The following is a 27,218-nucleotide window of genomic DNA, read 5'->3' as shown; positions in this document are numbered from 1 at the left end:
AAAAGAATCACGTGCCAAATATCCATTGTCCCTGCTTCCGAGTAAGAAACAAACGGGATCTGTTCCTGGAAAAATAACTTTTCATTTAGATTTAAATAAGGGATTTTAAAAACAAGATTCATGGAACTGTTTGTATTGAAAAAGAATTATTAAGCTGTAATCATCTCTTGCTTTACAGCATGTGTGAATGTTAGATTTTGCTGTCTATGACACTTTCCCAGGACATTTTTGAGAGGAGATGACGCATCTCCAGATGTTTTCCAGGAAACTTATTTTTAAATAAATAAAGCAGAAAATAGCAAACTGGTTCCAATTGTTGCAAGGCTGCAAGTTACTGGATTCCCCTATTAGGAAACTGGAAAAGGGTCACTTTCTTTTTTTTTTTCTTTCCTTTTTTTTTTTTTTTTTTTTGCTTTACACATTAGACTTAGTGCTATTCTAAAGATGTAACTATTAATAATGTATCTGAAAGGCAGGAATTTATTCTGCTTCTGCATACTGAATACTTGCAGTATTCTCTGCCTCAAACAATCTTTTCCTCCCCTAGTATCTTACTTTACACACAGCGAGAACAGCAGACCACTTCTTCCAGAGGTAGCTTCAAAACCACTCTCCAGCTCTGCCAGAAAGAGATACAAGTGTACGTTTCTGGGTGTCTTTTCCTCGTCTCTGGCAAGATCAGGACACACCGCCATATCACAGTAGTTACATTAAAACCATGTTTTATGTCAAGCTGTTTATTTAACCAAAGAATCATATACTGTTATATGTGGAGTTCTTTGAAGTGAACACTAAATTCACTGAAAAAGACATTTTTGGGGCAGAACTGAAACTATTAATAAATTCTAAAAAAAAAACCTCAAGTATTTTTAGCTAAAATTAAAATAGAGGGAAGATTTCATAACAGTTGAAATGCTTCATTTTTGTAACTTGAAAGTAAAGTACTTTGTTTAGTAAAAAAAGAAAAATGTTTTGTTTCAAGGTTTTAAAATATATTTTGCCTTTTTGCTTCGCTTTTGCTTTGATCAAAGTTAAAAGGGAAAGGTACAGATAACCCCAAATCAATGCAAAATGGTCATACCTTTTTAATGTGACTCTTAAATACGTATCTTATCCAAAGCAATTTCAAAGTTCATGAAAAGCATGGCTAAATTATGAGTAAAACAATCAGAGTTCCAAGTGATACGAGACCCTTTGTATCATTGAGATGGCTGCAAATCCCAACTCTTTGCTGGCTCAGACCAGACAGCGAACAGGTGGTTGGGCAGTGAAAAACTGGTGAAAAGCTGCATGTTTTGTCCTACGTGAAGTCCCTTAGGAGCTGCGCCCTTTCACTACCTCTATATGGAAAATGGGGAAAGGGACATCTTGAACAGCAGCAGGGAGATGTTGCCCCTGCGCAGTCTACAGCAAGTCGACTTCATCTACCATCAGTAGTTAGTCAACTCTGTGAGGTTATACATCTTTGCTTTGTACTGCTTAAATATTCCTCTGACTTGTCTTGCACTTACTGCTTTGCAAAACCTGCTCCTTTGTACAGCCTCACACTGTCAAATCAATGAGGCTGTACTTCATTTAGCTCTCTGATTTTGGTATTCGTTTGCTTTTTTTTTTTTTTTTTTTAAAAACTCCTCCTCTCTGACTTACTTACCTTTGTATGTAAGAGTTGTTCACTCCTCTGTGATCCAAATCATGGCTTAGAGTTGCTATCAGCAAAGCAAGTGTTTCTAAGTCGGTCAGTTTGCTCTGTATGGGTAATACAAGTGAATTAGCTTTGCCTTAGGGATTTATTTTGCACACGATATATTACACCTGTTGTCTTTACCACATAGCTGATACAATTCTAGCCCAAAGAGGAGCGGACATACAATTTTATGTTAAGAATAAAAAGTTAGCTTTTAAGTTGTGATGCATAGTAATAGTATCTCTCCATAGGCCTCAGCAGTTTACAGAGGGAAGTAATATCCTCTAGCCCTGTATTACAGATGAGGAGACTGATCCAGAAGAAGAGGAAGTGACTTGCAAAATGTCACATGGCAGGGAAGAGACAGCATCGGGATTTTTTTTTTTTTTAATTCTGGCCCTTGAGTTTTAGCTCAGCTCCTCTATTATTTTAAAGGAGTTATGATACATTCCCTGAATTGGTGTTAAGAATCCGTTATACAAGCGTCCTCAGTGTAATCAGAAGAGAAAAAAGTCACACTCTTCATTGATCACTGGGCAAATAAATTAATAGAAGCTCACAAGACACAAAAAATCAAAATTAAACAATATCTGACTCGTTATTAACAATCTACTAATAGAGCCCCAGCAAGGATTAGTCTGCTAATAAATGGGAGGAGAGGTTACAGTTTCTCTTTCATGACTACATCCTATCCTTAATATTGATTAGTAGTATTTTAGAGATATTTTATTTAAATCTGGCCTGTAAGAAGCAGATGCTGGGCAAAACTGCAGTATTCATACAGTATTTTTTTTAATGGGAGAGGAAGAGCTGCACAACAGTCGGGACAGAAATTTGAAGAACAGCTGAGGACAGCACAGCCAGCGGGCAGGTTGTACCCTCAAATCCAAATTTTCTTTAAGCGGTTAAAACTTCTGTGGAGTTGTATCTGCTTTCCAGATAATGAATCCTGTCCTTTGTGTAGTCAAAAGACAAATCATTTTGGAAATGGCTGATCTTATGTTTCTTGTAGGGAATTTGAGTCCCAGTGCTTGCTTTGCCTCGTGGACCAGAGAAAAATGAGAGACTTCTGTTCAGTGACTTCTGGAGTTTCTGACTCCAGAATCTAGGCCATGAAAATCAGTGGAGTGAATCCAATGTAGTTAGGAATGAAACAATTTATGGAAGTCGCTGTGGGGGCTAACAAAATTCCAAAAATAGCAAGCAACCAAGCTATCAGAATCATCTGAGATTGCTAGACTACACACAGAGCAAAACTGCCATGCCTATTTCTTTTCAGTATAGAAGGATCCTAAATGCGAATGTCTCTGTCTTTTCCAGGCCCTTTTGCCTTTTTTTAATGAGTTAAAGTTTGTAGAGGAAGGAATACCTCTTCATTATTGGTATTGGTCTGTGCTCTACAAATAGGATTTATTTATCCTCTCATAAGAGGTTATTGTAAAATAGGATAAACCAACTAATATCAGCTGTTTCAAATCAACCAAACTGAAGAAGAATGTTAATTTCAAATAAGCAGAAACATTTTGTTTTCTTCAAGAAAATAAAAAAAATGTTTGGGAAGAATGTTAAACAAATTTTTCTTGTTTTGGGGGTTATCTAACCCTTCAGTATTTGTAATAAAGAATCATTAAGTTGTTTTTGAAATAATAATTTGACTTAAGTGGAAGGCTGCAACATTGTACAAAAGCATTGAAACGAACACTTCTTTACTTCCAAGCAGTGTTCGATTATTTTTCTAAGGCTGTACTCAGCTGTGTTTCTGAGTCTGTCGAATATTATGAGGAAACATCTTGAAATAGGGCCAGTCCTTTTCTTCTACACCTTCTTGACTTACTTACAGCATAAGCATTAACTTTAAAAAAGGAGATAGCCAAGTGCCTTAATTGAGATATTCCCATTGGGAGTATGCCTCTGATCATTCCCAGAGGATCTGACTGAACCCGAGTACCTAACATGATAACAATTAAACAAAGCAAGCACTTGAATCAGAAGTCTTCAGCAGAAGTATTTTGATTTTACTAGCGAGATGGCAGAATGATACGTATAGTACTGACATCACAATCAAAACTATGCATCATTAAGGAACTTGTTTAGCCAGAAGGTTCTTAACATAGAAACAGCAAAATGTACCTGAATTTTACCAGATTTTAAAGCAGCAAACATGCACTGGGCTGTATTAAAGGCATGTCTCCAATTGTGATAAGCAACATTTTTCCGATAATTTTTCTTTACACTTAAAATCCATCTGCAGAGAACCTTTAAGAAACAGTATTATGTTGTTAACTGAAAAATATGTTATGAATTTATTCTTTTTAGAAACATACGACTACTTCCAAACCCATCTTGAAAATTTTCTCTCTTAAGGGAGAAATTTTCCTTTTACCTCACGTTCAAGTACAACATCACTGTGAACATGGATAAGAAGAATATGGTTACAGTCACTAGTTTAGCCTCTTCTTCAGTGAGTAACATGGGTGACTGTGTTTTTTATTACTGAGGGCTAAACTGAGGGCTAGACGTGCTGCTGTTGATCCAGAAACTGAGTTATGTTGGGTTAACTGGGAGGAAAAAAATGCTTGTTTGTAACCACATATTTCATAGAGGCAATTAATTTTTGAATAACAGAGATCTCTTAAGAGCTGTTTCGAAAATGAACACATGTTTTTTCACTCATATCAGAATGGACTGAATTGGACTTTGTAAAGCAAATAGGTACGATATAAAGGTACTGATTACTATGTTGCAGGGTAGTATCTTTTTTTAAATGTAGGAGTTATCTTTTTTTAAATATGTCCTGGCTGCTTTGCACAACAGAATTACAAATTGTGGGTTATACTTTAGTTTTATGAAAGTGAAAGGTATAAAGGCAGTTAGTGTTTTGATAATACCCCTAGCTTAAATGGATACATCATACTGTATGTTGTATACTCTCTGAGCATCTAGGCCTTAGTTTGTTTAAGATAATTTTTAGTGTTCCTAGTGAAAGAGTCATGTTATACTGATGGAAAAGGAAGTCTAATATCCATCCATCCATCCACACAAAAGATTCTGTGTAGACAAAAGCAGCAGTATTCTGTTAAAAGGGAGTATTCTGCTACTGCCGGTGTTTTTTTAGCTCTGTTACGGAAAGAGGAAAGTGTAGCTTCAAAACTGTTAATGCACTGTTGTTTCTATTGAGACATGTAATTATGTGTCTGTTGTCACAGTGTTATTTTGTTGTTGCAAATCTATTAGGATTACTCCATTAGGAAGCAGAAGTCCACCCATTTCTGGGCTACCTATCACCATAACTCTCCTCTATTGAAACATATCCCTTAAGGAAGTACAAGTTCTCGGCATTACTGCAAAATTAAAATTTTTGCACTTCAGTATTCAAGAGATCAGCCTAGATAATATAATACTGCTGTCTGCCCTTAAGCTTTACTAGTCTAAATGGATCTATAAACTGATCTAGAAATGAAATACCTTTTCCCTCTTACTAGTTTGCGTGCCTATTAGCTCCTCCAAATTAGTCTGGCATTTTGCTACTGAATTTTGGAGATTTGGTTGAAGAATATATAAAGCAAAACTAAATCATTTAAAAATGAAGGTGTATGCAAACAGAAATCATAAGTGCTGGCTGGAAGAGGCCTAAGAGATCATCTAGTCTACCTCTGGGCTCCAAGGCAAAATAAGCATACCTATCTAAATAACCTCTGACAAAGATGTATCTAAAACTAGGTCTACTGGTGAAAACCTCTAATGGAAATTCCACAGCCTGCATAAGTAATCTGTTTCAGTCATTACTATCTCTGTAATTATAAAGGTCCTCCTAATAGCTAATCTAATCATTGGCGGGGTGTGGGGGGGTAAGCTATGATAGTTATATCTTTTCCTACCTTTAGTGGACATACAGAACAATCTATATAACTGTCCTCTTTACAACAATCTTTCACTTACTGAAAAGTTGCTATCACCTCCCTCCTCAGTATTCTATTTTCTAAAGAAAGTCAACCTAATTAATTTAACTTTTCCCCAATCCTACATTATTGTTTCTCTTCCCATAACTTTTTAATTAATTTGTATCTTTGTTTAAGTGGGGTACTCCGAAGTGTGGTCTCGTAAAAGATGAGCCAAAATAATTACTCCATGGACCTTATATACCACTCCTGTGTTAATTAAGGAATGAAGTTTGCCCTTTTTTGCTACTATGGCACATTATTGACTTAGACTCAGTTTCAGATCAACAGTAGCATTGAAAGTTTTTCTCTATTACCATTGCCTACAGTTTAATTTACCATTTTGAATGTATGCATTTAGTTTTTTTCCTAAGTCCTAAATCCTAAATTTTGAAATATTTCTATACATTTGCAAGCTCACTGAATTTTAACAAAGTCCTGTACCTCTACTCTCCAAGTTCTCTCAATGCATTTTTTGGTCCACCCTGCAAGTTATTAATTATTCAGTAGAACTGGATTGAGGAGAAACCCCAGTACTGCTACTTGAAATACCGTCTCAGTTTGTTAACTACCCTTTAATACAGGCTTCTCAATTAGTTGTATATCCACTGTAGGCTCATTTCATTATTCTCCTGATACGTTTTCTCATTATGTGAAATAGCATTTGACAGCATTCATACCTCATGCTTCATTTGGAAATTTTGCACCAGGTTGAGGTCTGTAAACATTCGAATTGTACACAGTGTTGTTTCAAAATCTGATAGCTCAAAATCACTGAAGTTGAAGTCAGTTAGGTTGAGAGATTGTGCAGATGGTACTACAGCAGCCTAGAGAGGAATGAGAGAACAAAACTTAGCATTGGAAAAGAGAAAGCATAACTTATCCAGAGAAAGAGTAGTGTAATATTGAATTTTACCTTCACATTATACTGAAATTTGGTGATTTGTCTTCTGATTTATCTTTCTTTAACCTTTCTCATTTAACATTACTTTATTTGCTTCTGAGAATTAACATACACCTTTTCATAACTCAGGTAAACCAATCTGTTACCTAAATCACCTAACACAAACTGTAACCAAAAATGTGTGTGAAGTTAAAGATGTGGGAAATAAGACAGAGAAATTATATGTTTGCTTTTATGGCTGTACAGAAGTCAAAATCTGCAATCGTTTGCATTTTTCTACAAACAGGGAGAAAAAACATGTCTGTAGCTAGAATAAGACTATCTAACAGCATCCACATCCAGCATTATGGTACTCGGAGCCTGTCCATAGGCAGAGCTTTCTCAGGGCTAGGGCCCTGGAAAATAAGGTTTCATCTGTGATCAAATAATACTTAAAAACCTTTGGACAATGTTTTTTATGTATTTCTGAGGAGAGTCACACACCTTTGTTTTGAAATTTGGAATTACAAAGTAGACATATGCAAATACAAACATTAACATGTACTTTCAAAAATCTGTAACTTCTATTATCAGTAAGTCTTCCAATATCTCTATGTATTACAACTCTATTTACTTGTCTAGTAATAAAATTCAGAATACAGGCACTAGACTTCAAAATAGGAATGCTAAAGTTGCTAACAAGATAAATAATAAGTCTTCCACTATAGATCAAAAGTTAGTATTAGTTTTTTTGATAAAAGAAAAGGCAGAGTTCTCAATGCTACTTATTTCCAGTTGTTTCACCCTGATATGACTATGTGGTTTAAAAGAAAATCAAGAGAAATTGAAGTGGTGAAAAAAAGAAGCCCGTTATAGCTTTCTGCTTTGTATTTCTGGGGGAAAACATTTCTCCAGAATGAGGAGCTGTATCCTAGAAGGCTGAGACTTTGAAAAGGAAGTATGAGGCATAATCTACAGTAGTATTACATGTAGCATGCAAATCAGCCCTTCCCATAACTAACTGTACTAGTTTCTGTCCATCTAAATTTGCTATTATCTTTCCTGTTATGTATCAGAATTGGAAAGTTGTGAAAGATTATGAAAAACAGTGTTTGCACAGTAAAAAAAAATCCCAACCTTTTAATACGTTTCTCGCACGTGTAATTTTGTGTCCATCATTTTGGATTCAGGTGGTATTACACTTTCAAGCACGTGAAAGAATGACCAGGCCTCTATACTCAGTAGAGAACAATGCAACCATTCAGGAAATCTAATGACATAATTCTGAGAAGTTGCAATTTTTTCAGAATGCTTTCCAGTATACATAAAATGATTTTGTAAAGCAGGGCTACTATTTAATTTTGTCCTCCTTAAATCACTATGTCATTTCATTTCTAAGATATTGATAACAAGGAGGTTATATTCCTTGCACCTTATTCAAAATAAGTAAAAGGAAAAAGTAATTCTACTTTTATCATTCTTGCCATGTGAAACAATCCTCTTGTCCCATGTAAACTAACTTCCCTTCCAGAAAGACATTTCAACTATCTAGATGCAAATTAACCTCACAGTAGGTGTTTGATAGTTGTGAGGGGAAGAATTATTCTTGTATGCAGAGTGCACTGTCTTGTTATGCTACTCATATGTTCCTGTGCCCTTTTGTCACCATGAAAAAACAAGGTTTTGCAGTCTGAGATTTTATGAGGAAAAGGACTGGAAGAATACATTAGGAGCTCAACAAAACACCTAATCATCCCTGTGTTCTGACTTCATTCATAATTTATCTTTACCTTCCTCATCTCCTGTCTTCAGTAGCCACAACAAAGTGGAAAGTGTTTGTCAGCCCACCAAAAAAGAAAAAAAAAGTTCTCTACACTTGTCCTTTGGTGACAGTTTACGTTAGATTTCAAAGAATCATCTCCATAAGAGAGGAATTGCCATGCTTACATATTTTCCTGAATCTGGACTTAAATTAGACACTTGCTCTAAACGGCTTTCTAGAATCACCTGTCTCTCTCTCTCTCCCATGACTAAGAAGAAAACTCAAAATGATTAAGTAAGGGGTCTGAACTTGGGGCAAGGGGTACTCCCTTTGTCATTGCTTACAAGTACTTGGGTTAAAACGGGGCATATGAATACTGATGTCTTTAAAATGAATGACTTGATGCTGAAAATCACTTGGCCCCATTTCTTTTCAGGTACCGCTGACTTTATCAATGCATGGAAACAGCAAATAGTTCTAAAAAATATGACAGAGGTTGATAATTCAACATTTCACAATAGTCTATTTTATGAATAAAATCATAGACAAAGAAAAAAAAAAGACCTCCAAGATCCTGCAACTGAAAGGGTATGTGCTGACTACAGATATTTAAAGAGCAAGATTCTTCTCTTTCCATTTTTTAGGAATAGAGTTTTGATTCATTGAATTAAAAGACTGTAATGGAGGAATATTAGCCATCTGACTGTAGCATGTGGATATTTAGGAGACGGATCTGTGGTCATTTCTCATCATAGGGTGACTAAGAAGAAAACCAAGACTATTGCCAGTAGGGTGAAATTCTGTCTGCAAGGTTTTGCTCGTCCGATCTAATCCCTTTGGGAGTCCACAGATTAAATATTTTTGAAAGCTACAGTTTTAAATTAGAGCAGCCACTTGCTCATAATTCTGTTGTTACAGTTTTCATTTGAGATAACACTGTAGTAATTTCTGTTATCAATCCCATGTTTTACTAGTAAAGCATTTATTAACTAGACTGGTTCAAAGACAATAAGCACAAATATCAATTCCAATAAAGCTTAAGTCCCATATCTATTTTGATATACCATTGATTCTCGGAATAACTGTGTGACAGCATGTGTCCAAGGTAGGAGAAAGCTATTACATTAAATTTTAGAATTTGCTTGGTTACAAAGAAGCAGAATGTAGAGCTACAAAGCTGTACACCCAGAAGGACAAGACCTTCTTTAAATTTTTAGAGCTGAAAATATGCCTTTAAGGGCTGAGGAATGTTCTACCCCTTATGGTCAAAAGCAGCTTTCAAAACTGAGTTGAGTTCTGTGATGCCCACTGAAATACTTGAGGACAACTTTGCCCTATTCCTTTGTGAATTTGTGCTTTTCATTGCTCCTAAAATTAGTGGAAACTGCCATTAATATGGATTTTATCTCCCAGTTAGGAAAGATGTAGCTGGTTTCTTTGAAGGAAGTTGTTGTATGGCCATCACTCATCAATTTTTATTATTCTGGTGGGCTACTGGACTCCAGCTGAATTTTAACAGTTTGATTGGCATCAGAGATTTGCAATTAACTGGGAAAAATACAACTTTTTTCCAGTGTCTGTTTTCCTGTTTTTCAAGTTACTATAAATCTAGTCAGCATGTCTTGAATGTTGTTCTAGTTTAAATTTTGGAGGCAAAATACTCAATAAATTGTCATAGTTTCTTCCTTTTATGTTAGTTTTGATTTTTCAAGCAGAAAGCTTTTTGAGGTCACATTATAGAGGGAGATGAAATCTTTCCAGGATGAGGCTGCCATTCTTCTGAGTAACTGCAAAACAAACTCAAAATTAACATCCTCCTCTTCATACCTCGGTTTGGAAAACAGGTAGCTTTTGGAAGTGTCTTTTCTATCAGGATGCCTGTACTGTAAGAGTAAATTCCTACTGCTGCTCAGCTAGCATAAACTGGCTGATCCCATCCCTTTTTCCTGGTTCCTGAGAAGAGAAGGTAGATGGAGTGGGGTCTGTTGCTGATAGTCATCATTTGGGGCTTTGGGAAGATTTCAAGATTTGTTTTTATTTGAATCGCTTTGCTCTTTTGCAAAGATGTATACATGTAATCATGCACTAGCCTGCTCAGGAGCGCTCATCTGATCTAGAACTGTAATCAAAAGAGGGTTCCCTGTTTCTAAGAGGAGAGAACCCTGACAGTCATTAAAGGTAGTGGACTATCTTTAAAATGTTGAAGGCAATTTTAAGAAGTGTTTCTCTTGAATGTTACTGAAATTTAGAAAGATCATAGAATGTGTCTTTTCCCTTTAACTTACTCCAGATCTCATACAGTTTAATTTTCTCTCATTCACTAATTTGAGGTTCACTAGAAATAAAAGTCTGTTTTATGAAGTAGTAAGACTACAGAGACATACGGTGCCTACTGATGGGAAAAGCAGCAAGGTAACAACCACATTCCCTTCTATGACCAAATAGCCTTGAAAGAAGAAAAGCAGTTACTTTGTGGTCTTTGAATTCTAACTCAGTGATCAGACAGTTGGGGGTAGGGAAGGAAGGAAACCAGCCACTGGCTGCAGTATATATAGCAAAGCATATATAAACAGGCTGCTCCACAGCAAAGCATAGGTCAGCTTGCTTTTTAGTATTTTATATTCTCTAAAAGTGCTAGGCTCAGCTTACGTATGAAATAAGCCTCTGCTAAAGTCAGTAAGACCAGTGTGCAGAACTCAAGACGAAATTTGGCTGTGATGTTTTATTCTTAAATTATAAAACAAATACTTCCTCAATTTATTAAATATTTCTTTTTTTTAAAAAACTTTTTGGCTTCAGCTTTCACCATATGTAAGCCTATCCTGGACCTTAGTGACATGAGCTAGGAATGAAGTAAAGCCATATGGAAGCTTGAATTATGTGGAAATCACGGATGTGATAATCTCAGACATAACTAAGGCAGTTGCAGAACCAGCGGCAAAAATATAGTTTATAAACTAAATCAGGTGGCTAGCAGACTGGAGACCATACAGTTGAGATCTTGAGGTAGTAAAATCTTTTAACATGAAGGGAGTCCACAAAGCAAAGAAAGATTTCAAGCAACGTTTGCTGTAATAGTAATAGCACTTCCATAGCACTTGACATATGAAGATCTCAAAGTACCTCACAGTCAGTATTGAAGTCTTGAGAAAAATAATAAAGGATCAATGTTTTCTTCTGTGGGACATGCACCACAAATGAAATAAATAACGTCAGGGTCACACTGACATATAAGCTAGCTTCTGTTATTGAGGACAAAAGCAAAGGGGCAACAATGAAAAAAATGAAATAGTTGAAAATTATGTTACAAAGTAAAACAAACTAGAAAAAGGCAGACGACAACTCTTTTCATGAAAGGCAAGCCAATTAGAGTCTGGATGGCACAAGGGAAGTTCTGAGTAATGAAGGTGGTGAATAGGATACTAAGGAAAAAAATTAAGTTTTCTAAAGAAAAGAATAATTTCGAAATGAGCAAATTTAGGAATGGTCATTGCATTAGGTATTTTGCACATAAATGCACACAGAAGAAATCAAATTGTCAGTGAGGTTTTATCTGTACTGCTGTATAAAAGAGTACAGGGTTCACTCTCTAATGATGAGGCCAAATGGCACAAATTGCTTTCAACCCTATATAGCAGTTGGTCCATGGTTTGCTTTGGCCTCCATGTGGTGCCCTGTAGTCCTAAGATACCATGATTGCTTTTTATGCATGTTTTCTTTTTCAGCTCAAATTATCTGAAATAATTTGATCGCTCTATTAAAAGCTCAAAGTAATTGTTTCATAGCATGAAAATAAGGGTACGTTTTTCATGCCCTGGGATGTCATGTGAGGATACACGGCTATATCTGAGGGTACAAAACCTGCTAGAATAGTACTGCGAGACTGTAGGCTAGAGGGAGCCAAACCTGGTGCAGTCTCGTCCGTGCCGCCTATTGAGGATGGCCTGTGCTATGTGCTTTGAAATTGCCTTAGAAAGCATCAGCTGATATGGGCCAAGATTGTGCTAGGATGCATGTGATCAGTTAAGCAGTAGAGGTGATCACTGGTGCCATGCTGAATTTACCATGGTTCTGTTGTATATAGCAGTAAAGATGCCAGGCATTGAGATTAAGGCAAGCGCTGAAGAGAAACCATTAAAGATGAGGAGCGTGTTGTAGCCTGTCAGTGCCTCTGTATCAGGGAGCAACAGCATGTCAGGACTGAGGTTCAAACTGTGTGTGATGCTAACCATGCCAGAACTGGTAGACACTGGAGCCCAATCCGGTACGTGATCTGTAGCCTTGCACCTTGTTTTGCGGCACCTTGCCTTATCCAGTCCAGTCCCACTATGCACTGCTCAGCTCCTGGTCCCCTGTGTCTGCCTTCCTCTCCATCCCTCTCATTGTCTTTCTTACAACACTGATGATGCTATTTGCCCAGCACCTCCACTTCAGCAGAGAGAACTAGAGAGACTGCAGGCTGTGCTTTGAACTGCACTTGAAATAATAGCTGTAGTTACTCCTAAGGCAGTGGTTTCTAAACACAGACGTACACATGAACAGAACAGGGCACTGCACAGAAAAGTGGCCACAAAAATGAAAATAATCATACAATTAACAATTAAATACAGAACTTCTGTGAAAAGCCGTAAAGCTGCACCCATACTGTGGAAGCCAGAAACGTACAAAAGATATAAAATGTACAAAAATCAGACTTCAAAATACAGAATCATTTTGAGTTGACACTAATGTTGCATCAATCAATACTGTCACTTTAATTCATGAGAATGGTAGTCAGTATCTATTTGTCTTTCTGTTTTTCCTATAATTACAGCTCTCAGGCCAAACTGTATCTCATTATTGGCCTTGTAATATCTCCCTTTTGCGTGACGTATTGATCCAACTCAGGAACTGATCAGTTTAAGCTTCACTATAACTTTTATTTCTGAAAATATGATGCCTAACATGCAGAGGCACATACTGTTAAAGGACTGCCTTTCATTGTTCCATCTATTAATAGAGTATTTCTAGAGTAAGAGTAAAAAATTCAATTACCGCTGTTACCTGCAGCTCCCTCGTTTCCTCCTCAGCAGCAGAAGCATGGTATGAGAGAACCTACAGGAAGGGAAAAAGAACCCTTAGTACAAGCGAAAGTGCAATATAAGTATGGGTTTATTTTTTTCTAAAGCAGAAGTTGCAGTCTGCAGCTGGAGTCCTGCAATGCATTGCACTTGCTGAAACCTAGTGTCCATGTAGGGCCCGTGCTGATTTTAAGGAGCTCTCTGAAAGCATCTGGGGAGATATCTGCAGCTTTTACAGATCTCACAAAACCTTCTTGAGTTAACTAGGCCAAGAAAATGTAAATAGTTTCTATAAATGAACAAAGAACTCTGATTTTCTCTTTGGAAAGTTTTCGTGCCCCACTTTCAAAGACAAATAATTCAAGGAACAGCTATAATTATGGGCCTGACATTGTTGCCATAATAATCCTTTCAGGGGTTTATTCAGACATAAGAGAGTTTTGCCCTAGCTGGAACTTGGCAGAAAAGTCTGAAAGAAAATACGTTTGTTTTAAATTAACAAAATAAACTCATATTTTTTAGCTGTGAGAATGAATGGGACATGAAAATGTTCCAAAGTTCTTTTTAGCATACATGCAACTAAAAAAATACATATTTTATGAAGAAGCCATTTAACGTGTTAATCTATAGTCTTTTTCTCATTATGGAATTTGTATGTATGGACTTCCTATATTATCTGTGAACTGTTATAGCAGGAAAATTGTTAGTTTGTCATGTAAACAAACAGCTTATCTTTTTTAAAGCATTGAAATTATTTTGACTATAATTTTACCACCTTTTCATTTAACATGACTAAATACAAGTTTATGTGGGAGTTTTAACGTTTCTTTTAGAGACTACAAGGTACATAATCCACATTTTAGGAATTCTGCAAACACTCTGTTTACATAATGAATGGTAGGCAATCCAAAGTCTACAAATTTTTCACTTTTGGCTTCAAGTTATCACCTCTGAGTAATTCAGCTTCTTAGGCTAAAACCCTCTTGAGCCATTAAACTTAACAGTAACCAGTTCAAAGACGGAGACTAGGTGATGTTCATCTTGATATGATTTGATGAAGCCTGAGAAAATTGCAGAAAACCTACAATAATGCTGTCGTTACTCCACAAACAGGACTGAGCCAAAATCATCACAGAAAACCCCAGACAAGAAAAGGAAGCCCCTACTACCCTAAACCATTTCCTCTTCCTATGCAGCAGAACAAACGAGCTATGCTGCCAATATGTAGCCTTGTGTAGGGGAAAAGATACATTTAGCTTCACCACTAAATACAATAAAGTTAGAAGACAATATCACATAAAATAGTGTGCAGGCAAATATGAAAACAAGCAGAAAAAAATAGTAGTTCTGTGCAACTTGAAGGGCTAAATGCTGTTCTCATGTGAGAGAACAATTTCTTTTCAGTATTCAAGTGAGTAGTAGCAGTTACGTGGAGAACAGACAGGGTATGGCAAAAATTAGAATCTGCATTGTGCCAATTAAAGACCACCTAGATTTTGAACTCACCTCTAATGTCACCATCTGCTTGGCCATGGCTCTTTCCACAGCTTCATACATCTGTGTGTTCTGGATTCCCAAGCCACAAAAGATGACAAATGCTTCCAGGAACTGTTCATCATTTCTGTTGAACGCCTTGATTTTGCATGAGTTTTCTTCCATCTTATTCACAAGCTGGCAAACTCCTAACCAGGATACCGAAATTAAAAGGAGTAATATAGAGAATTGCCAAACTATCACCTTATTGTGTAGAACATCAACAGAAAAATTAAGTTTAAGACTGTTTAGCCTACAGTACCAAATCAACCGTACAGTACAAATCAACAGTATACATAAAAGTGACAAATTAGAATGCTTCAGAATCCACCCCAAAATTTTTTAGAATTTCACTGTATTACAGAGTAAATACTTAAAATACTATATGTTCTTTAGTAGACTCAAAAGTATTTGTTAAGATTTATAACAGAAACGTTGGGCTTTACGGACTTGATTATCTTGCAAAATTCTAGGGTAGTTTTCATCCTGACTTTTTTTTATTAATAGTATTCTAGATTGATTTAATCCCTAAAGACAATTTGTCCTTTGGAGGCTAATTAAATTTTTGTAACCGTGCCAGAAGAACGTTTATGAAAGTCAGAACAGGGGTATGCAGAGTTTTCACTTCCTTATTTGAGTCAGTACCGGAAATGTTTTTAAAAAATGAACTAAACAGAAATTACTGAAGTTGAGGCTCAAAGTTCAAGTATACTTGCTGATTCTGTGAAGATGAATTACAGCCTGCTCCAAAGTCTACTAGTCGTGGAGAAGCCTCCAACTGAATTCAGCTTGTTAGGATCAGACTTGTTGATGTTTGCATTTGTTTATTTTGTGTTAACATTTCCTAATGACTCTGTTCAGTACCAGAATTTTCTATGCACATACCATTGAGGGGTCTGACAGATAACCTCTACTAATCCTTGCTTCACCTTAAATCCCTGGTACCATTTTAAGCAAAGGAGAATTCACATACATACCTCACCTTAGCTTTCCCTAATGGATGGCAGTTTCTGCTAAGAAATCAGAACGTGAATTAAAGCAGCTGCATTGCAAGTATAGATTGCCCTTGGGCAGAACTGCTGCGTGGATGATTATTATCTTAAATCCAACTGTTTTTTCCCACGTTCCTCATTTTTGAGGATAAACACTAACCTTTTCCTGGTCAACTGCAAATAATTATCCTAGTGAAAATCATAGTTTCATTTGCTATAAGTTGCTATTACTTATCAATTTGTATACTGTATATATTTTATGAAGAACATTTGGCAGTAGAAACAGTAATCTATTAAATATATATTGAACTAATAAAGAGAAGATAGCTACTGAGCATGATGTTTCCAGAACATTGTTACTAATTTTTGTTTTCTTGCTTCAGCAAGATTTACATAGGTATACATGAACAGAATCTGAATGCTTGCCTTTGGTACTTACAGTTTACCACCATAAGGTCAGGGAGGCCAGATTTGCTCTCTCTTTATGGATAAGGAAGGAATTATAACGGATACCGTTTTACATCAGTACCAACACTGAACATAGTTAGCGACTACTTGTCAGGGCTAATGACTTTTTACAGGAAAGTATTTCTACCATTTTAGCACTCTGCATTTGTTAACGAAAAGAGCCCTTCAAGCATTTCATTAAAGGAAAAAAACAAGTCTGTGTGAGGGATCAAGTGTGTGTCTTCCCCATTAACAGAATGTAGAAGCTCTTAGGAGAAAAATGCTGCACACTTTTTTTTTTTTTTTTTTTTTTTTTTTAGAATCCTGGCCTTGTATGTACAAACTTTAATGTGACAATATAAGAGCATTGTCCTGTTTCCAAATTATGTTCTGTTTTGGGAACTTATTTTAGTATCAGATTCTGCTCTAAAGAGATCAACTGTAGCCATAAACTGTTGGGGCAGGGATTGTGATATTTGAATACTGCAAAGATCATTCTGAACCTCAGTGGACTGAGACTACTAGATAATTCAGTGATAGTAAAAATACATAATTTCAGAGAATAAGAATTCACTAAGAACAAGATTAACTTTTCCCTGGGAAAAAGAAGCTGATTTATTAAACTCTCTATATAGGACAGTCTCGTGGAACTCACTTTCAGATCTCTGTTTAGTCCTATTTATGAAATTACAATTATCTCCATAGCAACTCTGATGTAATAAACACAAGATTTAAGACTCAACAGTGAATAAGACACAAGAGGAAGTGAATTCTTAAAAGACACAGCTTTTGGGTGTATGTAAACTTCTCTTAAAAATGAGGAGATCTACAGTAAATACACTATGTAATATATAAGACAAATACTCTTTAATTGAAACATTTTTCAGAAGCTTCCCCAAACCATCAAGGGGTCCATACCTCAGAATTAAAGGAGCCCAAAATTATTTTATGGGGACATACTTACAAAACCACAGAAAGATTCTATAAAGTTTTCACCAAATACCTGAAAAATGCACAAGTCAGGAGAATAAAAAAGTTTTTTCATCTCTCTTGCCAGTAAAATTTGCTTGATTTTGTTGTGGACAGCGTCTCCCCCCACCATCTGCTCCACCTCCACCCCCAAATTTCTGGTCTCAGGAAGACTAATCTTAAAAATAAAAAAAGAGACCTATAATTTTCTTGAATAGTATACAGTACACTAAAGGAACTTCTAGGTATTGTCTCCAAGGCAACTTCTTGCCCTATTAAAGATCTGAACATTAGGTGGGTTATAAAACCTTAAGAAACTTCAAAGAATATTTCCCATTGTGAATGACTCACATTTGAAAAACCCACATAAATGGATAGCCTAACTGAAACATTCAGTTTGAACTTCCACAGAATATGATCTACCTATATAAGATCAGAAGCAACTTTTTCATCAGTAGTTAACAACATAATGAAATATCTCTAGCTAAAGCTCCAACAGTTCAATCTTCATCTTGGTCTTCTGGGTCTGGTAGAATATTTAAAGGAAAGTAATAAAAGATCTCATGGAAGAAGCTGGTATTAAAGGAAACTTCACAAAACTACATTAGGTAGCGATGTCTCTCTGCTTTGGGGATTGAAAAAAATCTGTCTTCATGGAAAAGGGGCCTCATATTTACTACAGACATTGATTAGGCAGTGTTGCCATAATTCTCAAGGATAATTACTAGAAGACTTGTAAAAAATGCATCTTTGGAACTCTGAAATGTTTCCTTGCCAAATTTCATAAAGATGAGGATGTTGAACTCAAGCTGCTATCTGGAAATCAGTACATGTTCTGTTTGCTTGTGACACTTACGGATGCCAGGAAACCAAATTTACTTAACGTTTATTCTATCCATCTTAGGACAGGGAAGTCCTGGTAATTTTCAAAACTATCATCATCCCATTGTCTAAGGTGAATCTGAAACCCAGTAAAAGTCTTACAACTCATTAAGCTTTTTCCCTAAAGTGTTGTTAGGACCAGATCCTCAAAACTATTTAGGTATATACTTATCTTTGAGGATCCAGACCACAGCCACCTAAATATTTTTAGGGAATTAAGGAGAACTAGGCTTCTAAGTCTCCATAAGGCTCTAGGCCTTTGTGCACCTAAGTGATATCAAACTACTTCTGAAAATTTAACCCTAGGAATCCACTGGTAGTATGACCACTCTTTAATGTAGAGGAAAAACAGTCCTAGAAAGAGCAAAGGAGACACTGCAGAAGGTATTTACACTGGGTAACTTTAGGCACCTAATCTAGTGTCTTCAGATAGGATTGTAGGCTCCCTCTATAATCCACAAATAGAAGCAGGCACCTCCAAAAGGCAATTCACAGCACCAAAAGTGAACATCGCTTAGCTTTCTAATGTATCTGTGTTTTTGTAGCCAAGTCTCATTTGAGGAAAGTGGCGATGTCTGTGCAGTTCAGCTTGCTTTCCCCAGTGCGACACTTCCCGGCTGCCACCACTGTTGCCTTAAAGGCCAGCACTACAGATAGCTCAGGCCTGGAGAGCTTATTTACTAGTACACAATTTTTCTGTCTTTTACTGCCTTTTAAAAGACCTATAGAAACAAGAGTGAGATCTGACCCTCTGAACAGGAAACAATGAAAATAATTTTACTTACAGAACATTATCAAATGCAAAGAAGCTACAACAACAGAAATATCACAGAGGTGTTGTAGACGGTAACTTGGTAGGTAAGCAATTTATAGTCAAGGTTGCAGTGGTCTTAGTTGACAGCATGATAATTAAGGACCTTTTCTCATGCTTTTAGATTCCATGTTGCCAAGGTTTTACTGTGGAGCATGCCGCATACCAGCTTCTGTGAATTTTTTTTTTTTTTTTGGTAAAGTTACCTACCTATCACCTTATTCTTTTTCCCATTTTTGATTGGTGTACACAGCAAACTTTTTATGTGTTGGCTTACATTTTCTGCATTGTCGTTCTGTTAAACAAACAAAAAGATACAGTTATACTTTTACAGACAAGTTCAGTGCAAGTGCCCAAAGTGAAAAAACTGTGGAGCTGGGATCTAAAACTGTTCTTGATTTACATACTCTTTTTTTAAAGCAACCATGTTTTCAAAGAGTTTGCACATTTTTGGCTAGTCATTATGTTAAACACTGTATTCGATGCAAGCTTTGAGGAATAATAATATAGATGATAATCATTCAGTAGGAGTTTACAATGACTTGTGTCCATGTGCTAATTTGATAATAGATGCTTTCATTAGAAGGTACCACTTTCATGAAAATGACAGTTGTGTACACTTGCAGCAGTATGCCGCTGTAAGGAACAGATGTCATAAAACAAGAGTGGCTACCTGGCGTTATGCTAATTGTGTATTTAATGATACTAAAATTTTTCAGAAGCCCTTTTGGTTTGTTTGAGATTCCTTGATTAAAGAGATCTTTATTCCACCATGGCCATGAAATATGCCTTAGTGGAGACCAAAGCTATGATCCAAAGCATGACTAGTTTTCTAACAAGGTCAACACTTCTTCAGTCTTTTCTTTGCTGTCAGTTTATCTCATGCTGCAAGAGAAGGAAATTGAATGTATTTGGGGGAGGAGAGGGAAGGGTGGAACAAAAAGACAATACATCTTTTTCAAATATCTAATGAGAAAAGTTCTTAGTTCTTTTCTGTTGCACTTAGTCCTGGAGTCACATGGCAGTTGCTGAGAGATAAATATGGTCCAATCACACTACTATTTCAGATCGAAAGGGATTTTTTTTAATATTGCTGCTTTGATCTGTGGTGCAATGCAAGCGATTGGAGACTGTTTCTCTGCAGGCAAATGCACAAATGCTTGTAATAGGAGAGGGGAAGTATGACAAAATTTGAAAGGTTTACATTATGCCAGATACTTCACAGGACTCCAGGAATTTAATAATTAGTAGCTCATTATCAAGAGGATAGATGGAATAACTGATGAGTAGAATTTCCTGGTTTCTGAACTGTGATCTAGAAAGACAAACCTGTGAAATTAGCTGTAAAAAAAGCAGGAAAATCTGCATCTCTCCCTAGACCTCTCCAGCAAGGCCAGCTGAGAAACACTGAAGTCAAGCTTGCATGAAAACCAGTTTATGGCTACCGTGAGGAGAACCTGCTGTTTCATAAAGTCCAGATGCATTATAATTCAGATTTGACTTGACTGGAGATAAGACCACAGTGCACAGCGCTTAAAAAAATGCTTGACCCAGTATTAATGAACAGGAAGAAGACTAAACAGGAGTAAATGGCTAAAAGAGCTGGTGTAGATATTCAGACTTTGTCTATGCTGCACTAACTTTGCTGATTCGAGGGAGAACATGTACACATGGGTGCTGAGGCTTAGCATATGACTTCTCTACTGTCCTTGTCGGTAGCCTGAATCTGAGGCAGGCAACAACAGGTCTCCTCCATGGAAGAACCATGTCTGGTCTGGTCTGCCTCATATCACTACATAGGTAGCTGAGGCCACCAAAGCAGCTAAAAAGCACCAGGGTCTGTTCATAAAGTGAGTAAGGATGCCACTGAGCACTTTAAAGAAAGAGCCAAGGCAGGGTTTCTGGGGCACCAGGTACACCTTAGATTTCCCTCATGTCAGGGTACTTGGGCTTTCAGCAGCCTTGAAACTGCTCCTACACAGTGGTGGAGATGCAGCCACGGTGACTGTGCTGATAAAGCGAAAGGCTCATTTCAGACAAACGCTTGTTTGGAATGACTCTCAAGGTATTTCTTCTATTTTAAAATGTCTTCAAATAGTCACCTATTTCTTTATTGATGTAATACAGTACATCCATCTGATTCTGTTTTTTCTTCCACTCTTCCAATTAAGATAGCTTTGGGCCTTATGCTGTAAAGTGCTGAGCTCGCAATTCCCGTGTCGCTCAGTCCTTCATAGACTCCCACTCCAGAACATCAGCGAAACTTCGCACAGAGAAAAAGGGAAGCAACAGAGCTCACCGGCATGAGCCTGCCCCTTCTTTCCACTTACTGAAACAGTCACACTGAACATTGTACTTCCTGACCTTTCCGTTGTGTGACTCAGAGCAAAAAGAGTTGGGTAAAAATCTGCTCCCGTTATACCTCCTCTTTCCTCTTATTATCCTCTACCTGAGCGCCCCCCAGCTAAGAGGCTTAAATATAATGAGAAGAGCAGATATTTTTCTAGTTTCTGCACTGAGAGAAAAATAGTTAGAAGCTTGCTTTCTGTTGACAATGACTTTAAAAGGCATTGTGACTTTAGTCTGAATCTTGCCAAGTGACCTTCCCTCCTAACTCTCCCTATCTGTCTGTGTGCTCACTGGCACACCATGTCACAAGCTGACACCACTTGATGAAGCGTGAAGCATAAGCTGCCAAAGAAAAGTGAAGTTGTTCCTTCTTCAAAACAGCAAAGAATCTGTATCCATAACATTAATCTTTGCCAGAACAAGAGGGAAAGGAGGGAATGAAAGGGAAGGAACTTCTGAGACCTTCCCAACAACCACAATAAACTACAGAGAGTTACTTTGAAAATCTCCAGCTGTTCTTCACTCGGATGCTTTCCTTAGAACGTACAGTTACCTCTCAACCACGCAGTGTGTGTTTATTGCCAGACAAATATTAGGCTTTTTAAATGAAGGCTATAGGGAGAAAACCCTCTCCTGGTCACCTTGCTCACTCTGTATGGGTATTGTACCATTTGCGCATTGATAATGAACGTCATAGAAAACAGGAGTAATGAGAGGAAAGCAAAAAAGATTGGAGAGGTAAACAGGAAAACATTTTCCATTTCTGAATTTCAAACCTCAGTGTATTTTACTTACTGTCCAGGGAAATCTTCTGTCTTTGCAGACATCTGGGATGTTGAGGGGCTCCATTGTATTCTTGACATATTCAGCATACATATAATTGATTTTGTTTGTATCATAGTCCCTGAAAGATAAAACATTCCTATTACATGCTTCATTATGCAAAGTAGGTAATTGTACAAGTTTTTCCTGTATAAAGCCAAGAAAGATATAATCAATATCTGTGTAACGGAGCTGATTTCAACTCCTGTCTCCTAATCCAGCTACCATCATCACAAAACTGCTACGCCATTTATACACTACACCATTCTTTAACTTTCTAAAATGTTAAAGAAGTCAAAACCACCAAATTTAAGAAATAAATAAATCAGCACAGCTTATGTAGATGAAGGATAACGATGAGTGAACCAAGGGTACATAGTGAAATAAACAGAACCCTTTAAAAATAATATTCCTTCACAAATCTTGCACACTTGAAAAATCACGACCGTGTAAAATTCATTTATTTTTTAAACTGAATGTAGCTGGTAACATTTGTGAATTTTCTGATTCTAAGCTCATTTCATGTGTTTTAAAAGTAAATTTATAACGAATTGCACGGGGATCATGCTACTGAAATAGAATTTCTGATTTTCCAAATCAGGACATGAAATATCATTACAAAATCAATCATCCCTCTCCTAATTTTAGAGCCACGATTTATTTTATTAAGGCATTTCAATTCTATTGACTCCTTCGCCCGTTTTGGAGGAGGACACATGTCTTCATATGTACTTGTTCCCATCAAGCCTCTGCAGTTTCCCTCTGATATTGGACTTGACTGTAGTTATCCTTCTGCTGTAAGTGCATATCCAGAGGACATTTAAAGTACTGGAGGAAGGGAATTGTTCTTTCTTTATGTAACTTGGTTATGCATGGCAACACCTCACAATTTTGAAAACCTATCTGATTTGGGGTTTGATTCAGGGTCCTTGATTATATAATCAGCAAAAAATTTTATCTTACAAGTAATACTTCCTGTCTAATCTGTGTCATTATACTTCTGTCTCCCCAAGCTGGTGACTTTAGAACATAGCCAAAGTTTAACTCCAGTGGCTGACTCATAGTGAAGTCCTTAGTATGTGGTAGCATATCATTGTGCTCTGTGTGCTAAACAAGATGCAGATATGCAATTAAGTCTCCAGAATTCCCTGTCAGTTATGAGATATAATTTACTAATGGTCCATGCAAGCAGTAAATTACATTTGGAGTGCATTAACTAATAAGCATGAAAGGAAAAACAAATAGAAAGGGTAAATTCTGTCACTTTAACATCCCCATAGTACAGAGGAGGAAGTAAACAGGAAATTTCCCTTTTACCCTGTGATCTTACTATCCTTTTGTACCTCTGTACTTTCTGACTGCATGTTGTCTAAGATCATAATAGATCTTAACAGTTTTTACTTGCTTATGCCACACTCTTTGGACTTAATTTTCAAACGTGTAGTTCAATTTCCCATAAGAAACGTTCACTGCAAAAGAGGTCAAATGGATACCACAATCTCCGTTTTCTTTCTGGACACTACACATGCAGTGGTGTATTTTATATGCAACTGTGTCTCACTCTTTTGACAGTATTGGAAAAAACAGCTTTTAATGACAGAAAAAGGTGAGGAGACAGTCATTTTCAAAATTTAAATATGGAGGTTCAGACTAAATTTGGAACTATTTAATTTGCGTATTTGAATCCAAATATTTCTAACTCTTTCCCTTCCTCCCAGTTGAAATTCTTGGTGGCTTTTTGAAGACAACTGAAAGTTAGAACTTCAGAACTTTGTTCTTGATTCAGTCAGTCATGTTCTTTGACTCAGTTTCCCTATCTATAAAATAAGAATAATGCTTATCCTTCATTTTAAAGTACTTTACAAAATTTTTGGTAAAAGTCGTAAATAAAAAGTATTAATACTCTGATTAGTATCTACTAAAGTGGATGTGTCTACTTTACAATTGACAGACTTCTTAGAGATCAGTTCTAGAAAAGCCCACAAAATTAGATTTTTACTTTTCACTTTTTGTACATCTCCATAGCTTAGTCTCGAAATGCAACTATTATTTTATTGTTAGATCTCCAAGCTATGATCTTAAAGAGAATTAGGCAGTTATGGAACTTCAGATATACGACAAGCCTCTAATTTGTTCAGTATTCAATATATGTTCAATTTATATTGATACTAGTGTTTCAGATCTTTTCCAATTCAAATCTGTATTTTATAAGCTCTTTTTGGCAAGGATGTTTCTTTGTACTTTTGCACAATACCTAATGCAAAGGGGCTGACCCCTTCTCTGGAGGTTTTGACTACTGATTTACTACATTATTATGTTTGTTAACAACAGCAAGAGTAAAATAGCATGCTAAACCAGAAGGCTGTTATTCAAAGCGTATAACCAGAGCTCAAAATCCACCCAGAAGTCTTAGATCACAAATTATTATGAACAAATACCAATACAGCAGTAAGAAAACATGGAAGTCTTAAACCTAAAATAATTTTCTGTATCTTAAGCTTAGCCCCAAGATTCCTTTTGCTTTGCCAGATTAATTTTATCATCTAAAACCTTGCTCAAGAATCTGCCTGGAAGTCTGTTCTTTCTAAATATCATGCTGGTGATGTTTCTGTAAGGGCCCTATAACTGATGCTTGACATTAGGTATGTGAAATAAAGGGAGTACCTAATTGTATAGGATTGCTTGGCTTACAAACTGCTTCCCTTCTAACTACAAGAAGCTCTTCCACGGCCTAGTCAAAGCAGGGCAGTATATGAGCAGTGAAACGAGAGAGAGGGAGTTTTTCCTCTCTGTTCCAATTCCTTGCAAATTAAGTTACGTTGTATGTTGTATTTTCCATTTCAGCCAGCTTGTCTTTAAGGGAGCCTCAGGAGTTGCTGAAAGCTTGCTGAATGATTTTACTTTCTTCAGGAAAAAGTGTGTGTGTTTTTCAAACTGTTTTGTGTTACCACAATCTAATACAGTTAATTAAAAAGAAGAAAAGAAAAAGAAATAATTACAGAAGTTAAAATTACAGTATATAAACTAGAACTACAAAATTAAGATTTCTGTAGGTCCTGAGACCTGCCAAGAGAAGAGAATACACCTTATTCTCCTATTCTGCTCTAATTGTGACCTTTTTAAGGCAATAGAAGTTGTATATGCGTATTTCAGGGCAAAACCTGCTCCACAGCAAATAGCAATAATACATGGTACTTAGAAAAAATATGTTTTTTGTAAGAAAGGACCTTAAAACCTTAATCTTTTCAATATTTTCCTGTGATGAACCCAAGTTTGAATACATTGTTTTACCTCCTTAGATTTTCAGCTGAATCTTCTAATTCCTCAGATTCCATGTGAAACACACTAGAAAATGAATCCTGAAATACAAAGAGGATTTTTTCAATATAGGGACGTGGTTGTAACAAGTTATAGTAGTAGTAGTCGCCACGAAAAAAAAAGCCCGTTGGGATTATCTAATCTGTAATAAAGGCAAGTATAAAAAATTTAACTGCGTTTCACATCTAGCGTCAATAGTTCAGGATCCTACTGCAACAATATCTTATAATACATATTTAAATATCATTGAAGTCTCTTGAATCTCTACTTACTGATCATTTACTCTGAGAAGAAATGCCAGTATTTATAAGCTGTGCCAAATTTACCTGTTAGCACAGAACTTCCATATTTTAACATTCATCCAGTTCCAGAACAGGAGGGCATAACATCTGCTTTACTTGAATGGACTGGGACATGAACGCCTTTAAAACGTATTGACAGGTCTCTCTGTTGCTTTTCACGTAGGTTTTTTTTTTTTTTTAATATATATATATATTTGGGAAGCTTAAAAATACAAAGAAATCAGATTTTCTCTGTAGTAGAGATTCAAACTACAGACTGGAAACTAGGTTCTGGAGTTTAGCTAACCTGTACAGACAGTGTGAATGTGTGAGCACAAAAATTATGTAAATTCCCCTTCTGTATTCTTGTGATGCAGGAATGTGCACTTGTGTGCAGGAGACTTTCTTACACTGAGAGATGTGATCATGGTAGATAAACACAAGTAAAGCAAGGGCTACGTCTGTGCTATAGGAGCTGCAAACATCACCTCACTTCCAGGTCTTAGTCCACCCATACCCATAAAGAGTAGTAAAACTAGGAATGCCAGTACAAGACTGAGGCACACAATATCATGCTTGTCATTCTGCAGCCTATTTTCAAGAGGAAGGAAATGCAGGTGGGCAGATTGGAAAGGACTTGTGCTTGCTCCAGTGAACCAGGATCTTGGGATGCTCCATGATCCTGTTTAGATATCTTGTTTAGAATCTTCCTGTATAGATATACCCAAGAAATAAAAAGTGCAGTCAAGAGTGATTCTGCACAGCAAGTAAGAGCCATACCATTTTCTTTCCAACCTTTTCTATTTTTCCTTCCTACCTCAGTAGCCAAGCAAACGCGTTACAAAAGAGTTCTCCATTCAAGGTCCATGCCATAAGAGAACCACACTACCAACTTGGAGGAGTGAGGAAGAGCCATGTGGAGAACTTAAAGTCTTAATTTGCCAACAGCCAATGCAAAATCACTGCAGAAAATAGAGTATGGCCTACACAAAGACCTAAGCCTCCCAAATCAACACCTAACCTGAGTGATGCTATAAAAGCAAAGGCAGAGCAGGCAAAGGCAACAGAACATACTGTGGCTGTGAAATGGTGCTGAATCAGAATGGAGGAAGCTCATACTGGTTAAATAAAAAAACATACTCACAGTACAATCTTCATCCACTATAAAAATGGTACACCGCTGTACTTGCATGAAGGATATTATAGTGGCAGCTATCTTCTTCAAAATTACTTCCAAAGACTGCTGCTCTTCAAAAATCAGGCTGGCAAGATCAAGAAGCACCTGGAAAAAAAGCGCTTTGTGAAAATCTAATTGCGATGTAAGCAATAATTATAATTACTAGTTTCTTTGATTCTTCCCATTCTTCCCTTCTTCCCTGAATCAAGGAAGTCAACACGTACTCGTGTGACAAAAATTAAGTTTTGGCTATCATATGAACTGCAAGGTAACAACCATTAATAGCCAGTATGACACCTTTGATGGAAGA

At 36.7% G+C, this 27,218-nt stretch overlaps 1 protein-coding gene and 1 long non-coding RNA gene across 8 annotated transcripts in view; one reads left to right on the top strand and one right to left on the bottom strand.

Moving 5' to 3' along the window:
- Window positions 1-27,218, top strand: part of LOC138067149 (uncharacterized) — a 133,199-nt gene that overhangs the window by 29,521 nt on the left and 76,460 nt on the right. The gene's annotated exons all lie outside the window — the stretch shown is intronic.
- Window positions 1-27,218, bottom strand: part of PDE5A (phosphodiesterase 5A) — a 71,003-nt gene that overhangs the window by 14,734 nt on the left and 29,051 nt on the right. For 4 of the 7 annotated variants that reach the window (XM_068941718.1, XM_009674851.2, XM_009674853.2 and 1 more), the window contains exons 6-14: window positions 26,876-27,013; window positions 25,424-25,491; window positions 22,106-22,214; window positions 19,172-19,256; window positions 14,834-15,009; window positions 13,302-13,361; window positions 6,303-6,449; window positions 3,815-3,940; window positions 1,652-1,746 (exon numbers count right to left, since the gene is read on the bottom strand). In XM_068941718.1, coding sequence (XP_068797819.1) covers window positions 1,652-1,746; window positions 3,815-3,940; window positions 6,303-6,449; window positions 13,302-13,361; window positions 14,834-15,009; window positions 19,172-19,256; window positions 22,106-22,214; window positions 25,424-25,491; window positions 26,876-27,013 — 1,004 coding nt within the window. The remainder of the gene's footprint in view (window positions 1-1,651; window positions 1,747-3,814; window positions 3,941-6,302; window positions 6,450-13,301; window positions 13,362-14,833; window positions 15,010-19,171; window positions 19,257-22,105; window positions 22,215-25,423; window positions 25,492-26,875; window positions 27,014-27,218) is intronic. The other 3 variants (XM_068941715.1, XM_068941716.1, XM_068941717.1) reach the window with 3 other exon arrangements.

This window comes from Struthio camelus, chromosome 4, assembly GCF_040807025.1.
Source record: "Struthio camelus isolate bStrCam1 chromosome 4, bStrCam1.hap1, whole genome shotgun sequence".
NCBI classification, from domain to species: Eukaryota; Metazoa; Chordata; class Aves; order Struthioniformes; family Struthionidae; genus Struthio; species Struthio camelus.
Note: the sequence above shows the minus strand (reverse complement) of the source record. Positions and strands in the feature narration are given on the sequence as shown.